This window comes from Leiobunum rupestre, chromosome 10 (assembly GCF_980474605.1).
Source record: "Leiobunum rupestre chromosome 10, qqLeiRupe1.1.hap1, whole genome shotgun sequence".
Lineage (NCBI taxonomy): Eukaryota > Metazoa > Arthropoda > Arachnida > Opiliones > Sclerosomatidae > Leiobunum > Leiobunum rupestre.
Genome location: NC_143393.1, coordinates 21,417,575 through 21,436,100, shown reverse-complemented (window position 1 = coordinate 21,436,100; position 18,526 = coordinate 21,417,575). Strand labels below are relative to the sequence as shown.

General features: G+C 40.2%; 1 protein-coding gene across 1 annotated transcript; it reads right to left on the bottom strand.

Moving 5' to 3' along the window:
- Nucleotides 1–4,587: 4,587 nt before the first annotated feature.
- On the bottom strand, nt 4,588–5,983 carry LOC149925032 (uncharacterized). The gene is made up of 5 exons (XM_090160488.1): nt 5,311–5,983; nt 5,120–5,252; nt 4,955–5,061; nt 4,796–4,892; nt 4,588–4,732 (listed from the first exon to the last, which is right to left on the bottom strand). Exons 1-5 carry the CDS (start codon nt 5,862–5,864, stop codon nt 4,622–4,624), a joined length of 1,002 nt encoding a protein of 333 aa, XP_090016614.1. The 5' UTR covers nt 5,865–5,983; the 3' UTR covers nt 4,588–4,621.
- Between the last annotated feature and the right edge of the window lie 12,543 nt (nt 5,984–18,526).

Below are 18,526 nucleotides of genomic sequence, written 5' to 3'. Positions count from 1 at the left end.
CAAAATTATATTAAAATGCAAGTATCATTCTTTATAAAATCAAATTTTCAAATAACGATGAGCATAAACTAATAGCGTCTGCTTTAGCCGCAACCTAACTAGCTTTAAATGGCGAACCAAAGGGGGCGTAGCGATAGTGTTCTTACACGAATAATCTGATCTTGGTCAAGTCTCATTCGCGACCGAAACATTTTGCTACGCCCCCTATGATTCGTCATTGAAACCTTGATAGATAGTGGCTGTTTTTCCCCATCGTTATTCGTTAATTTGACTTTAAAATGAATGTTATTTGCATTTGAATATATTTTTTGCATCGCTTGCTTATATTTGATAAGATTATTTAAAGGGGCTCCAAAGTTCGGTGGCAAAAAAAAGAAAATTGAGCATGCTTTTCATTCCTTGGCAGAGGCGGGCAGAGTCAACCGTAAATTTCGCACTTTACTGACATTACACACATTTTGCCACCGAACTTTGGAGCCCCTTTAAGAAAAAACCTTTTTATGACTTTTTAAGTTGACTGTAGCAGACGCTAAATCATACTTGATTTAGCGTCTTCTACAGTCAAATTAAAAAGTCATAAAAAGGTTTTTTCTTAAATAAAAAGCGCTAACTTCTCCTAGGTAGCGCCTATGCTTATCATAGGTGCTACCTAGGAGAAGTTAGCGCTCTTACGCCATCTAGACTCGATTCGGTCGTGACAAGCGGCTCCTGGTGGGGTCTTTTAATCGCGAAAGAAATTTATCAAAATAATTTACTTTTATAACACAAAATAAAAATCAAATATCCTATAGGTCTATAAATATTTATTTCAAATAAATTTAATTATTATATTTTGTTAATTTAAATATTTGAGAATTTGAATCGCCTAGATGGCGATAGCGTGCAAGAATAATAAAATCGGTAGAAAGGGGGACGTGGATTGGAATTTTCGTAGGCGGACCTTGGAAGGGAAAGTATTCTGGAGTGGAAAAGTCGGGCGCCACCTGCGGCTCTGTAAAATTCCCATCATGCTCTTTTTGGTCGGACGTCATCAAGCCAGAATGATGGCAGATAAAGCTGACGTCCGTCCAAAAACCGGGGTAGTCTGGGTAATTCTAACAGCAATAGGCGGGAAAGGACGTTCTTATTACCGCTATGGGATTTTCCACTCCAGCATACTTCCCTCCTCCAAGGGCGGACGAAAGCTCCCGATATCCCACCCCAGTGGCGGACTGGCCATAGAGTGAACCTGTCCGATGGCAGGTGGGTCCCACGGACCGTTCATGAAGTGGGCCCCTCAAACATGATAGCGTTATAGTTGTTAAAGCTGGGGCCCTTTGACTTCTGGCAGCCCACAATATTAGACCCAGTCCGCCACTGTCCCACCCAATGCCTATACATTATGGCATAAGCCTATCAACCCTAAGTTTGAATCGAAAGGCAGTGTTGGTTCAAGCTAACGACTGTCGGAAGTACAGCGCTAAATCCACCCGGTGGCGGAAAAGAGAAACGTAACGCGTCTCGCAATGCATGATGGCAGCTGCTTTAGTAAGAGAGAGGTGCGTAGAGAGAGAAAGAGGGAAGGAAGAAGCTTCAATTTATCTCTACCAGGTGCCGATACTATCGCCTGATTTCTTCTTTTTCGCCCATCCAGTGGTGGTACCATTGAATTGGGAATAATACTGCTAGAATTACAATTACAATTTCGGTTGCCATGGTTACGCGGGACCTGTTCTGATAAGACTGTACGAAATTCATCTTTATAATTCGGTGATAGCGCCATCTATATTTCGTAAAGTTACATGGCTAAAAATAAGTAATTATTAGCTAACTCACCGTAACTTGGGTTAAAAAGGATCGTGTTGACAGAATAAAATTATTTTTAAACAACTTCAAAGGTTTGTTTGTTACGAGAAATCATACATTTTAATTTCGCATCAGATTCGCGAAAAAATTCAATTGCAATATAGTTTCCACCACTAGAGACAGATGCCGCCAGGGTAGAACGATAAAGTTGAATAAGTCTCCTTATTGAACGAAATTGGTCCAACGCCAGCCAGATTTATTTGTACCTCTATTTATTCCCAACTCAATGGGTGGTACAAAGGGCGCTGTGCGCGTTTCATTCTTAGGGTTGATAGGCTCATGGTTATGGTTATTGTCCCATCTTGGTATTATTGATTTCTTACTTAACTTTAACTTATTTAAAAAAAAAATTTTTGAAATCCCATATCAAATCGAAGAGCAGTTTACGCTACAAAAATAAAACATGTACTTTTACGTTCCCAATGGGCACAATTTTCTTCCAACCCATGGTTGTGTCCAGTGGCGTAGACAAGGCTGTGGTTTCCGGGTCCAGCCCCCCCCCTTATATATATTATATGCTCTCTGAACATAGGTGCTACCTGGAAGGGGTGGGGTGCATTTGGCCGACTCCTCATTTGACCGACTTTTCATTTGGCCGACTGCTCATATGTCCGAATTCCCATTTGGCTGACAGCTCATTTGGTCGACTTTTCGGTCGGCCAAATGAGCAGACCATATGGCCGACTACTCATTAGGCCGACTACTCATTTGGACGACTACTCTTTTAGCCGAAATTCTGGTCGGCCAATTGAGCAGCCGATTTGACCGACTGCTCATTTGTCCGACTGCTCATTTGAGCATGGAGGAAGAGAGAGGAGGCTTTATGAATAACCTTTTTACCCCGGGAGCTTGATGCCAACTCCCACAGGGTAGGAGAGTGGGGGCTGACAAAAAAGGGGATCAGCATCCGTCAGTTTTCGTCTCACCTGTTCCCTATTTGGCGCCCTCTTTTAGTGCTTAGGCGTACTCGGTGTAATTTCACAACGGGCAACAATTTCAACAAAAATAGAGAGAGCCAACTAGAGAACGCGCAGCCAGGCCGTGAGAGTTGACGGGTGCTGATCCCCTTTTTTGTCAGCCCCCACTCTCCTACCCTGTGGGAGTTGGCATCAAGCTCCCGGGGTAAAAAGGTTATTCATAAAGCCTCCTCTCTCTTCCTCCATGATTTGACCGACTGCTCATTTGAACGACTGTTTTCATGAACAACTGCTCATTTCACCGACTCTTATACTATAGCCTGTCCTTCTCTATGTCTTTAGTGCTAGGTTGACTTATAGAATGTATTCTAAGTATTGGCGCCTGACGGCGCCGCGCACTCACTTCGCTCGAGCGCTGGGGGGCTGGACCGGTGCCCCCCCCGCCCCGTTCTTTATAACCAAGCTGGGCCTTCTAAAACGCGACCTAGAGAACAGTACCTAGCCAAACGCACCTAGTATCGTCCAAATGCCAAATGAGCAGTCGGCCAAACGAGCAGTCGGCCAAATGCACTGTCCATTTGGCCGACTTCTCAGTCGGCGAAACGTGTATTATGTGGTCGGCCAAACGAAACTCTTCCCCTGGAAGAAGCTAACGCTCTTACGAAACTAGTCTCGTTTCGGTCGCGAATAGCGGCTCCTGGTGGGGTCTTTTAATCTCGGAAGTAATTTATCAAAATATTTTACTTTTATAACACAAAAAAAAATCAAATATCCTATGTAAATATTTTTTTTTAAATAAATTGCATAATTATATTTTTTAAATTTAAATATTTCAGAATTTGAATCGCTTAGATGGCGATTGCGTGCAAGAATAATAAATGTGGTAGAATGGATTATAATTTTGGAAGAGAGGGAAAAAGGGAAAATTAATGATTTTGGGAATTTTCCTAATTTTCGCTAGAAGTTTTTTGGTTTAGTACTTCAAATACCGCGCCTCTGCCTTTATTGGAATCCGAGAATGAAATTAACTGGGATTCCGAAGTGTGTCATAGATTTTAAAATATTTTTAAGAAATTTTTTATTTAAGGCCTTAAAATTATAAATCTTATTGTTTTAGTTAAAAAAATTGTGAAAGGGGTAAAAAGGGATTTATTAGAACCGACAGAGGGATAATTTAGATTCTCCAAGTGGAAGCACTTAATAGGCGGCTGAAAATTATTAGAACCGACAGAGGGATAATTTAGATTGTCCAAGTGGAAGCACTTAATACGCGGCTGAAAACTCCCCATATCCTACCCAATGCCGATGTTATTGTACCACTTATATAGTTGAGTAATCTTGGTATTATTGATTTCTTACTTAACTTTAATTTATTTTCAAAACATTTTTGAAAACCCGTATCAAATCTAAACTATGATCTAATGACACCGCGGTTAACTCTTTATATACTATCATTTTTTCTCTTCCGAGAGCAGTTTACATTTAGGCTCCAAAAATAAAACATGTACTTTCACAGGCAGTTTGCAATAGGCAAAATTTTCTGTCAAACCATGGATGTGTCCAAATCATTGCTTAAAATTTACCCAAGCAACTATGTAAACTGTAAAAATGAACTGAGTTCAGATATTTACTTTTTAACAAACCATATTTTTCTAATGTAATGGTTTTAGTATGTAATTAATCCACCTCCCCCAGCACTATTTTTTTCTTTTGAAAAACTAGCAGCAGCCTGAGAAGGTACATTTTAAGCGAGTAACATTAGCAATATAGCGAGATGGATACTTCAATTTAAGAGGTATATTGTACATGCTTCGTTTATCATGTAATGACAATAATATTTATTGAAAAAGTTAATGTATTCATCTTTTTTTGTACAAGCATGGTTCCAACGTAATATCTTTTACCATATTTGTATGCCTCTTTTTTCCCAATTTGAATTCAAACAAGGCGAACATTTTATTCGATAAATCCTATTATAATTAATTAATAATTAGAAAAATGATAAATTTCAAGATCAGTTAGTAATAATTTACCTGGTTTACTAACTTGAAACCCAAATTACTAAGTTTCTTGACAAAATTTGTGGACTCTTTTAAGCGGCTCTGAATTTCAGCAATTTTCAATACACCTCTATTTTTAAATAAATTTAAAGTTATAATAATTAAGAAAATTTAATAAATAGGATTACGTACCCAAGCTTTAATATCCTTCTAGCTTCTAATAGATATTCTTTTATGTTAGTTCCCATAAGTGAAAGGCAAAATATTGCTACATCAACGGATTTGGCATCAAGAGGAACCTTTGACAAAAAAATATTTTTAGAAATTGAAATAAACATTTAATTCTTGCTTATAAACCTTGGATATTTCACATTTTGTAACAAAGTCATTGAGGGGATGTAAATCAAATGAATGAACTTTTCTTTTTGAAAACATCTGGGCTATTTTAGCTTCTCCACACCCTAAATCCGCAATCACTAAGTTTTTGGGCCTGGAAAATGTTAAAATTGTACATTTTTATAGTTGAATATTAGTAGATAGTATTTTACATTTTTTGGATATCTTGAATGAAAATATCAACTGGATTAAGGGGCCATTTGGAAACTTGTTTATTATAGCCTTCGTGATATTGTTTGAAAGAATCGGGATCATTTTCAAAGAACTCCAACGCTTCATTTCCAGTACTGGTGTATAGTTTTTCATTAAGAAAACGAAAGCGCGATCCTTTTAACCGTTCACTAGCTTTCAGTCCTGCTAGCAAAGAGCGTGACTTTAGTTTAGAAAGTGTGGAGCGTGAACGGCTTACTTCAGTTTCATTTGTTGATGATGGTTTGTTGTTCAATAATTTGGGTCTATTAGATTTGACTGATTGTTGTGAACTGGGCACGTATAAATCATGGGATTCTTCAGCATTTTGTTCCGCAGTTTTGTTGACCAACAAATTAATCGAAGGCTTTAGACGTCTTTGAGTAAACATTGGCACTTGGGTTTTAGAATACATTTTGGTGTTTTGGAACATTGCCTTTAAAACGGCACAATTCAGTTTTGTTTTAGGTTTAAAAATGGAATTACCCGAAATTATCGCTTTATCTTTTTTATTCATTTTGTAATATTAGGTTTATTCACAGTGATTGATGAGAGTTGAGACAAATCGTAAATGGAACTTGTTATTTATCCTTCAAAAGAAGTTCCCATGCGTAATGTAAACGGAACAAATCTAAATAACAAAATCTTGGCAACTGGAAATTATCTCTAGCGCACCTAGCTTTTTCAGCATAGCATTAAAATGTGGCTTTCCCCATTTTCTTCTAGCATGCTTCTAGAGTACACACAACATTACCCCAACATTTCATTTTTTTATTTTTGTTTATTTATTCACAATGAGCTGTACATGAGGCCCTGAGGACTTGTATATGAACATCGTAATTAAATGAAAATAGCGGTCACACATAAAATTGTTGTAGTTTAGAATAACGCAATATATAGATAGAAAAATGTATTTAAAGGGGCTCCAAAGTTCGGTAGCAAAAAAAAAGAAAATTGAGCATGCTTTTCCTTCCCCCCAACCCCTTACTCGGCCTTATCAGAGGCGGGCAGAGTTAACCGTAAATTTCGCACTTTACTGACTTTACACACATTTTGCCACCGAACTTTGGAGCCCCTTTAAACATGATTATAAGTTAAAATCGAAGTGATACATATTCATATTGTTCGGCCTTAATAAGTTAATATACCATTTGCAAAGCTAAATGGTTTACAACGCCACCTGTGATGGCTAACCAAACCAGCGCCATCTATAACAACAAATTTTTTCTTGTTTATATATTTAGTTTATACGGTGTCACGATAATCCGACCATAGCGAGTTGTTATAATTTCTGTTTCTTGATTTTTCTGTGTCGGGAATGGTGCACGGGTTAATACTTGAAAATGGTGAGGTAGCAATTCGCTGATTGGATTTCGACAACGCTGGTGGGACTCTCCGCATCTTCCCGGAGTTTGATGCTGGCCTTTATCGACTGGGTTTAGCGGTGATTGTTCCAATGGACTGGGTGGTAATGAGTAGGTGCATGTGGTCTGATGGTTGTAAACTGTACAGGATTGGAGTAGTTATCGTCGGATATTGTTGTGATGGTAGTGTTTTCTGTAGAGTTGGCTACGCCGGTGTTTTATTGACTAATTTGCTTGGCTGTGTAACTGGTTGGATGGTAGATTGTTGAGAATTAAGTGGATTGTGACTGGCTTCGAATTGAGGCTGCGTTGAAGTCTGAGGTATGGCATGATGAACTGGAATGCGAGGTTTCGGTATGGGCTGGTCGGTTGGTTGTTGGATAATGAATGAGGATGCTACCCAAAGTAAATAGACATAAACAGAAAGTCTTGGATTCTCACCAAAAATTAAAGCCAGCGCAATCAAAACTGAGAAACTACTTTATCCCTTCTTAGCGGTGCCGACCCCCCTCGCGTATCGCTACAAATTTGGGCATTGCGCGAGGTACATGCGAAATCCGGTTTCAGAAAGTTTGCGCCAACATGGAAAGTTCAAGTTCAACCATAGAAATCTCATAGGTAACTAGAATGCTGCCGCCTACGGCTGGGCCTGTCGCCAGGTCATATTTAATCACATGGTACCTTTCAGCCAATGAGAGGCAGTGACTACGCTACACCCGACGCGTAATCTATCGTGGAATAAATTTGAAAGCTGCAGACGATGCCTTCGACAGCTAAACTCGGGAAATTCCCATAGGATTATCATGGAGAACGCAGCCATTGTTAGAGAGCGCGCGCATATTTTTGTTTTTGTTGAGCTCGCGCGAAAACGCACGAGACCCTCTACACGGAAATGTTAGGAAGCGCGCTCTCCAAAAAATAACACTGTTGATACATGTATGCGTATATATTATTTTATAGAAAGAGCTATTGTACATCAAATTTGGAGGTGAAAAAAATGGGAAAGCAATAAGCTCACCACCATCTATCGACTTTAAAACTAACTATTAGTATGGTACTTATCACAATAAAGGGAAGCCTGAACTGACTTTATGACCATCTTTTTGTCAGATAGTAATGAAACTCGCTTATTTAGCTCCAAGGTACAGTTCGTCAAGGATGGTCATGGTTGTAGACGTTCTAATGAAGCTGAATGAGAAAACTGACCAGTTTCAGTTCGAATACCTCATATCAGGTAAGGATCAATTGTTTACTTTTTAGTGTAGGGAGTTTACCGGAGTGTAATCCTCTACCCCGCTACCGAAGTTACGTAGTAGCTCATCGATGACATCGATTAGTAATCGCCATTTCGCGTTTCTGGTTTTGCCGTCATATTATTCTTCGGTTGTTGATCGGAGTCATTGACTTGAGAAGTCGGTGTGACGTATCGTTTTGATTGACCAAAAATAATTGATAATATTGATATATTTTGGAAATTCAATAGCCGTGACTATTTTATCATTCAGTTTTGACTATTTTTCAGTTTAATTGCGTAATATAACCATTAGCGAATAAGTAGATTAGTCCATTATGAAAAGGGATAAAAAAGCTAAACCTTAAGCCAATTTGAAGAAATTTAAAAACTTAAAATAGCTCGTACCAAAGGTCTTCGAGCAAACATCAAGACGCGAAACTCGGACCAAATAGATCTTCAAGTATAAAACTAGATAAAGGTAAATATAATAGCCAGAATTTCCAACGGTAGACCGGTTTAGTCCTATTTAGGACTCATCAGTACGGTGCGGTAAATCTGGCTCGCGACAGTTACACCGAAAAGAGAAACAACATTTGCTATCCGTTGAGCTTTGAGTTCCAATTAGTTGGAGTTGTCAAAATTTTATATTCAGATTGTATCTGATAAATTTGCGCTTCCAACTCATTGCGTAAGTTGCGTCATCTTATCCGATGAAATTATTACAGTTAATCAGATTCTCTGCGTTTGTATTCTGATATTATCAGAAAAGTTAATACCGGTCAAAATGCAAAACAGATAGTTTAAACCCGAAATTAATCTGAATTCATTGTATACCAACTGTAACGACAGGTAGTTTTTGTTCAGATTTCAGTTACCGGTTTTATAGTAAAGTTAAAATTTTTATTACTGTTTATTTTTATTAGCTTTTGACCAGATTATGCAATGTATACATTCTAAGATAACATTCCAGTTAACTGAATTGGGGTAGATGAATTATATCATAGTTCGGATTGGTTTTTTGGGATAATGAATCAGATACAATTTGAAAATGGATTACCTTGTCTGTTGAGTATGAAAGAAATTATGAGCTGAATAACCTGATCAGCACTAGATAAACGCCTTCTTTGACCTTCTTTTTCTATGGTTCGCTCATAGAAATCAAGCAAGATTCTTCTGTAATTTCCAAGTAACGCCGACAAATGCGTAACTTTGTGATTGCACCGATTTCAGTTCTGATTAGACCCTTATGGTACAAATAAATACATTCTTGGTAATGCTAACTCCGCAATGTACAGCATATAATTCCTAAATATGAGGGGAATATTGATATTTCGACTTAAGGCGGAAAATCCATGTCTTCAAGGTCAATTTTAGTATGACCTTGAAGACAATGGTTCAAAGTCATTCAATTTTCCAAATATTAAAATATCCTACCATGATGCGATTGTCTAGCAAATTTCGATAATGTAGCACGACTTGTTTTGGAGTTATTAGCGCTGTCTTGCAATTTTCCCTTTTACGACATTTGTGATTTTGGTAAAATTTTTCTCGACTTACTATTGGTCGAATCCGATCATGTTCAAGCTATGTAGGCATAAAACGTGACGGGGAACACTTTTCTAATTGAAACCAACTTTCTAACACTTACGGTTCTCGAGATAGTTTTTGGATGACCTTGAAGACATGGTTCAAGGTCATCGAGGTTATCATTCTTCTTTGGCCCCCTGCACGAGCTACGTAACATAAAAATTTCAAATTCCTAGAGAAAACGGTTTCTGAGATATTCGCCCTGGATCGTTTTTTAGTGGACACCCTGTATAGCGAAACGGTACTGACGTCATGCCGGTCATCTGATATCCCAAAGGCGTTTGCTCTTTTTTATTGTCAAAGGCAGCGTCCATTTTTATTGGTAAACAAGGAAATCTCCCAGAGCTTCGTCGTTGAACTCTATCTTGTGAAAGACAATTTTTTAACAGAAAGTGAAAGTGAAAAGCTCATGTCGAAGGTCAGCGCAGATGGCGGAATGCAGGTAGCTCCCGCCCGGCATACTTCCGCCTGCTGTCGGGATTTTTGCGATCCCTTCAGCGCTTCTAACGTTGGTGCCGCTATTGTCTGTGACGTTTATTTGTTGTGTTGGTGTCTAAGGCTCTAGCCGACACCATATCGTTTGACTCTAAAAAAAAAAGATGGCGGAATGCCTTCTCCCCCGCCTTCAACATTCCAAACGACTTTGTGAACCCAGCTTGATTTCATTGTCAATCTTTTCTACACTACCATTCCACAGACAAAGAAGAGAGCACTTTACATCACACTCTTAAATGGAACTTCCCAGTGACCTCAATCGCAACATCGATGCCTGGTATAGAGTCACGATTGTCCGCTTGAAGATATATTCTCGACTCCCTTCCAGCACGTAGAAATTCCACGTTGAAATTTGCGGAAGTTAGCAGGATATAAAAGGGGTCCCAGACACAGACTCGAATCAACTTTTCGATACCGAACTCCACGCGATAAATCAGATAATCTCCTTCAATCATTGGATGGGTGCCGTAGCTAAGAAACCGACCAACCGCGCTGCGGAAAGAAAATAAAGGACACCCGCTCGTAAAATACACCTACTAGAAAATTAATTTAACAAAAGTCCGATACTCCAGAATTTGTTACGTTCTTCCATATAATCATGTATTTTGATGTTTTAAAATAAAGAGTGTGGAAGGTTAGTGGACTTTTATTCGAGACAAGGCTTAATGTCAACTAGGAGCCGAGTCTACATTCGCTGATGGCGAGCGAAAATCTCCGTTTTAATCTATGCCCGTTTCCGTGATAATCATCAGGGCCACCATATAGTTTTCGTTAGACCAACCAATTGCCTCCATGATAAAATACGCGAAAAAGTAGATTAGTCCATAATTAAAAGGGATAATATATAGCTTAATCCTAAACAAATTTGAAGAATTTAAAAAACTTACTAATAACTCGTACCAATAGGTCTTCGAGCAAACCAAAAGACGCGAATCTAGGATCAAATAGATCTTCGAGTAATAAACTACATAAATACTAAATAAAATAGCCAGAAATTCCAACGGTAGACCGGTTTCGTTCTATTTGGAACTCATCAGTACCGTGCGGGAAATCTGGCTGGCGATTGTTCTATCTAAAAGAGAAACTAAGCCTAAACATTAAAAATTTCAAAACGCGTTGTATAGCAACGGAAAGCCAAAAAGGGGGAGTGTGGTGGATAATAGTATATACGATAAGTTAAGTTAGAAGAAACCACCTATGGACTGTGCGAAGGATGATAAAATACGCGAAAAAGTAGATTAGTCCATAATTAAAAGGGATAATATAGCTTAATACTAAACAAATTTGAAGAAATTAAAAAACTTACTAGTAACTCGTACAAATAGGTCTTCGAGCAAACCAAAAGACGCGAATCTCGGATCAAATAGTTTGAATTTCTGACTATTTGATTTAGTATTTATGTAGTTTATTACTCGAAGATCTATTTGATCCGAGATTCACGTCTTTTGGGTGTGGGACGGCAAGTCTCCATATGAGGCTATGTGACCATGTTTCCCGGCTTTTGGAGCCCATCGGAATCTCCGGTGCTACCTATGCCGAGTTACGCTGGGTCGCAGTGTGCCCATCGTTCACCACTAGGAGCCTTTTCTTAATGGCTTTGGCACTTTAACTATGTATAGGTGAAGTGAGGGGTCAATCGTTTCCCTATCAGTAGATGAGCTGGGGTTAAAGGTTCTGGTTCCCCCGCATCTGAAGATATATAGGTCAAAGGTCTTGAATTAATAACAGCTTCTACTTCCGCTAATACTGTTTGCATTTCAGGATAGTCTAATGTGGTTTTGCCTAGTCCTTTTTGGAGGAAAGGGGCTCTTTCCGCGTTGAATCTCCAGGTGATTCCGTGGTTAGCGAAATAATTTTCTACCTCCGATTTGTCTATGTTTTTAAAGATAATTTGAAGTTCAGAATCCGCTTTTACGAAACTCTTAGCATTGTTCGAGATTACTAAACTTGGAAGTCCTCTCTTGGCCACGAATCGACGAAAGGCCAGTAAAAAATCTCTGGTTGATTGAGTTTGGACCAGTTCTAAATGTACCGCTCTGACAGCGGCGCACGTAAAAAGACAAACGTTTGACTTTTCCAAGTCCTTGTCATTATTTCTGCCCTTTATGAACAATGGCCCACAAAAATCAATTCCTACGACAGTAAAAGCTTCCGAGATACTGCTTCGGCCCGGTGGAAGAGGAGCGAATGGCATTTCGCCTGCTTTTGACTGAAATTTTTTACATGTTGTACAATCGTTTACAACCTTTTTTACCAGTTGCTTACCGGCGGGAATCCAGTACCTCGTACGTAATTGCGTAAATGTAGCTTGAACACCTCCGTGAATGACCCTTTTGTGGCATTTTTGAACACCTCCGTGAATGACCCGTTTATGGCATTCTTGAACACCTCCGTGAATGACCCGTTTGTGGCATTCTTGAACACCTCCGTGAATGACCCTTTTGTGGCACTCTTGAACACCTCCGTGAATGACCCGTTTATGGCATTCTTGAACACCTCAGTGAATGACCAGTTTGTGGCATTCTTGAACACCTCCGTGAATGACCCTTTTGTGGCATTCTTGAACACCTCCGTGAATGACCCGTTTATGGCATTCTTGAACACCTCCGTGAATGACCCTATTGTGGCATTCTTGAACACCTCCGTGAATGACCAGTTTGTGGCATTATTGAACACCTCCGTGAATGACCCATTTGTGGCATTCTTCGGCTATAAGATAATCTTTGGTCCTTGTTGAGAATTGTGGGATGCTTCTCCTCGTAGCTCAGTTCGGACTGTTCCAACCTACCGCCTACGCGAATTAACCCATCAGGTATACGGTGCAAGAATTCCGATTGGGTCGAATATTTGCGCGACCGTACTAAGGATGAAACGTTTACTTCGTTTGGGATTTTTCAAAGTGTCCAGGGTCTTACTGAGATCGAAAGTAATGACGTCTTGATTGTTTTGCCATTGCAGTCCCAATACTTTAAGAGACGCGTTTGATTCGCCAGAATTTTCTTCCATTGTAAAGTTTTCATCGTCTTTCCATTTTTTCTCTAATGTTTTTGAGTTTGATTTCCACTTTCTAAGATGCATTCCTGCCTCCTTCATAATTTGATTGGCGCCTGAAGACATTTCATCGGCTTTATCGTCATCGTCATTTTCGAATACCCAGTCGTCCACGTAGATAACGTTAGATAGGGATATGACTTCTTCTTTGGTTTGATCATATTTTTTAAATGTAGTTTTATTGTAGCTGCCAAATGGAATGGTGAACTTTTGTGACTCCGAAAGCGTGTAACGTAACTTACGTCACTTTTACACGCACCCTTCTATTCGCAATAAAGGGTTGATCGCACCATGGCTAACTTACCTATTCTGCCGTTACAATTAAGTTCGTCCCGGGTGAAACGCGTATCGTTCACTATTGGAGATAGCGTAGCTACTGCTCTAGAAAATGGTAAGCTTACAACTATCATTAAATTTAGATTTCAATGGTTTTACCAGGGTTTAATAGGGCGAAACAAACAGTAATTAAACACTCAAACATAAAATAAATAACGCAACGTAAACAATTTCCCATACATCAATTCCCACAATATTTACATTAAAAGTCAACGGTTTTTATACCTAGTCATCAGTCCCCTTGCATTGGTTCACTGCGGCAGCGCACTCATTGGAGATCTTGTTGGACGCAGTCGGATCACTCGCTCACGCACCAGCGTTACCTGCCCGCGCAACAGCTTGGGCCGACGCACGGTCAAATCCTCGGACTCAGCGAGTTAGGTTTTTATGAGAGAGTCCGCAGCTAAGTTTAGCCGTAAACCGAGCACAACTGATATTAAGACAAAAGTTATGTCATTTGGCGCGATCGTAGTAGGCAAGCTTTCAGCTCCGAGTAGAAGTCGAGTTCCAAGCATGACTTAGGGAAAACTTTTGGGTTATCGGCTCTGCAGCTTAGTTTTGTTCGAGCCTCCTGTCCATCAACGGAGCGTCATTGTTTTCAATACCAAATGGTCGGCAAGGGGCTGACCTTTTATTACCCAATTGGTGAAGGGGTCACACCCCTTACACCTGGGCCACACACGTGGAAAATCTCTTGGCATATGGAGAACACAGTACCATCGGTACACCTTCAACATTTGGGAAACATCGGTTCACCTTCAACATTTGGGAAACATACGCGACACTTTTCAACATGTGGGATACATTTATAAATCTGCTGGCAAACCATATTTAGAAAAGTTAAAGAAAGAACAAGTATTCGCGGGGTTAAGGAAAGATAAGGAGATGGCCACATGTGACCTTCATTTTACGGTTGAAATACTTTAAAAATACAATGGCATTACTTTTTACGCAAGGGGGGAAGACAGCAGCAGCTATCGCTTTAAGCGGACAATAGTGAACGACTTCGGTGCGAAGAAAGCGGGGAAGCGGGACCCCTAGGCCTACGGAGTCATCACTCCCCTACACACAATGGGAATCTTAGGGAATGGTCGAATATGGAGTAAATTACTCCACTCGCGTCCCGCGCGAGCTTCGTAACATGCGGAAACACTCCCTGGAGAAAAATAAACTGAATTCCACGGAATAATAATTAGGGTTTTTGAAATATATCTAACGAGAGCTAAGAACTTTTTAATGTAACTTTTATGTTCCAACCTCCCCCCGACTAGCGTCAAACGTCCACGTGAGACTATTCGTAAATGCAATGTACAGCGACGTGAACACACTACCAAAGATAGACAGCAAGGGTAAGCCGGCCATGGCGTATATGCAATGATAAAACGGGCAGCAGGTATGGGATGAAATAACTAAATCAAATAAACGCGGTACGAAACGGTCGAACAACAAAGTACTGTGATAACCAGCAGGAAGTAGGCATGAGCGTAAAAACACTAAGTCGAATGACTGTAAATTGCAGCTAACGAAACATAAGCCAACCAGAGAACCGAACACTGACATATATATAAAAAAAGAGACGGGCAATGCAGACTGCTCGCTATTTACAGGGCGCCGAGGGAAACAAAACAAAACCTAACCCCTGCAGCACAAAATAATTGTTTCAGAGTCGGGCCGACGTCGACGAATTATTAAAAATCTGTGGTCGGCCGACCGTACTATTTTGAGTCGAAATGTCCTACCCGAAAAAGGGTCGGCCGACGGTTTGCTTACCTTTAACGTTTGACTGTATGCCAACTTAAAAAATTAATCCCATATGTAGCAATTTGAGGTCGGGCCGACGTTGACAAAAAAGGTCGATCAGCATGGTCGGCCGACAGTTGGCCGACCTTCCTTTTTTTAGTCGAAATGTCCTAGCCGCATATGGGGCCGACAAATATTGTCCTAGTAGAATAATGGTCGGCCGACCGAATTTTACTTAATATGAATATATAACCGACTCTTAAATGACTACTGGCCGAATCTGAAATAACTCTGAGCCGACTTCAAGTAGACAGTTTAGCGACTCCGAAACGACGTTGGGCCGACGACCAATTTAACCGTATTTCCGACTCGACCTAAAAAGTGTACCAATTTGATTTCCTAAAAAATATTTAGCTGTGTTTGTATTGGTAACATCTTTTTCTAAGTTTGTAAACATGAATCAACGATTTATCGTAATTTCAGATTAAATCCAAACAGTTTAAGAGGCAGAAAGTGTTTTAGCAGTGCTCGCAGAACATTCCCTCGATTTGAATTAACAATGTATTTCCCTAAAATATTTAATTACACGAATATGACCTACTTGAGTTAAGAGATTTTTGAAAAAGCAAACTTTCGCGAAATTATCTCAAAAAGGTTTAAGACTTTTAGAGTCGGCATTTGGACCAGGACCGAAAAGCGACTATTCGACTAAAGCCCGACCCTAAATCGACTCTTTGTGCTACAGGGGAATAATGCACAACAAAAAAATAAAAATAAACAACAGGATTATCGAACTTAATTCAGCTTAATCAGTACGATTAATCCAAAGCAGCTAAACCCAAGTAGCTTACCTAAACAACTCAATTAAACAACGCAATCAACACTAACAGCAAACAACGTTTAACAGCTAAATAGTTTTAGTAACTTTGTGACAGGAGCTATTTGCATCCACAGATAGCCTATTACGGGAACTTAGAACTGATCACCGCGAACGTTAAAACTTAAGAATTAAGTTTTTTTTTTACCATTCCAGTTTTAATTGGGGCGCGACCCACAAACTGACCTGGCATCGGCATTACGGGGTCTTAAAGCACGCGTTCTCCAGGGTACGTCATCGGCCTCCTTCGTATCCAATACGGTCTCGGGCACGAGTAAATCAAGGTCCCCATCCTTTAACTGAAGCCCATGTCGCTCAACAAAGGGTTTCAACTGGGAAACGTGGTAAGTTCCTTTTAACGGTTTGCTATTCATCAACACCAGTCCGTAGATCAATTTACGAAACTTTGTTCTTATTCTTTACGGTCCATCATACCCCGGGGATAACTTCCTAGCCTGATACTCTGCCGCGTTGGACAAGACGTGGTTCATTCGCCACACTAAATCTCCCTCATTAAATTCCACATCTCTATGCCGCTTGTCATAATAACGCTTTTGCCTGTCTTGGGCCTTTTTCATTCGATCCCTCGCAATATCCAGGGCCTTCTTGACCCGCGGTAGGAGGTTTATCCCATAGGCGTTTCTGCGCTCCTCATCTAATAATTCAAGGGGGGATTTCCAACATCGGCCACTACATCTAAAGGAGTGCGAATATCTCTCCCAAACATCAACAACGCGGGGCTGTAACCCGTGGATTCCGGAATAGCAGACCTAATAGCCATCGCGTGAAGCTGTAAGTTCATATCCCAATCCCTATGGTCATCCGTAACAAAAGACGAGATTTTGGTGCCAATTGTTCTATTAAGCCGCTCTGTAATGTTACTCTGGGGGGAATAAAGAGAAGTAAACCGTTGCGTAACGCCCATCTGACGCATCAGGCCCCTAAAAATTCTTGAGACAAACTGCGAACCATTGTCGCTTAACACCTTCGAAGGGAGGCCATACCGGCAGAATACATCGTCAACCAGATGTTTCACTATAGGACGGGTGATGGCCTGTCGTAGGGGTAAAATCTCAACCCATTTAGTTAAGTAGTCGGTAACCACGAGTATGTAACGGAATCCGCGTCTACTTCGGGGGTAGGGCCCTTTGATATCTATCGAAATACAATCCCAGGGTTCCGTAGCACTATTGGATTTCATTAAACCGGCGGGTAATAAGGGTGGTACTTTGTGCGCCTGACAAACGAGACACGATCGACAATAGTCGTAAACATCTTTGGTTAGTCCCGGCCAGGTAAACTGTTTTTGAATTCTGGCCAGTGTTTTCTTTACCGCGAAGTGGCCGGAGGCGGGTAAGTAATGATACTTTTGTAATATTCATAATATTCTCTATTAGCTTCAAATTGTTTGATTAAACTTCCCATTCGCTTTGTTGCTACGCTTAAGTTGTTCTTTAGAGTTGATTTCTTGACGAGACAAGGTAGTTTAACCTGATAACGTTCGCCTTGAAGGGTGGCATTGTTTTCAAACTCTTCCATTTATTGTTTGTCGGAACTTGGTCCTCGTTTGAATCGATACCTAGCGACTCCAGCTCCCAAAACCTTTTGATCGTATCCGATATCGATCTTTCTTCAACACTAACTCGTAGCACTAACTTGTACCACTTCATAATTCCCAATTCCAGTTTGATTTACCTTGATGGGTCTCTGTAGAGTCCAGCCTAGTTTTGTTTCCCGCGCCACTAACGAAGGGCTTAACCTTTGCATATTGCTATTTACAAATTCCCAGTAGAAATCGCTTCCGATGAGAACCTTGTTAGCACCTTTTGGACCATCTCAAAATTCATCCGCCAATTGATAATTGTTAGCTTCCACGAATTTCTTCATTGCTTCACAGCTCACATTGGCGACCGCTTGACAAATATAAGGTACCTCAATAGCCACTACTTCGATTTTGGTTCCCTTTTGATTGACGTTTTCCAATGTCAACAATACTTTTCTTCTTCGAGAAGACTCAGGTGTCTCGTTTCCAAAATTGTTTATAGCTATTGAGGCAATTCCTATCACTGGCAGACGCTTTCACGTGACACCTTGTTTGAAAGGTTGTCTCGGGGATTTCTCGCGATCGCTTGCCCTGTCTGTAGAAATACAGTTTGATTTATCGTTACTGAGACGCATTTTTTGTTTTCTGTGCTGAAATTCTCGTCGATACGTTTTAGTTTTTCTTCTGATTTTGGTTTGGATTTCGGTGCCTTTTGTTGGCGTTGCTTGATGGACATACGGCCATATTGTGGTTTTTGTGATAAATTCGACACGATCTAATTGTTTATAGCTATTGAGGCAATTCCTATCACTGGCAGACGCTTTCACTCCCTCCATCCAGCAAGCATCTTACACGTGACACCTTGTTTGAAAGGTTGTCTCGGGGATTTCTCGCGATCGCTTGCCCTGTCTGTAGAAATACAGTTTGATTTATCGTAACTGAGACGCATTTT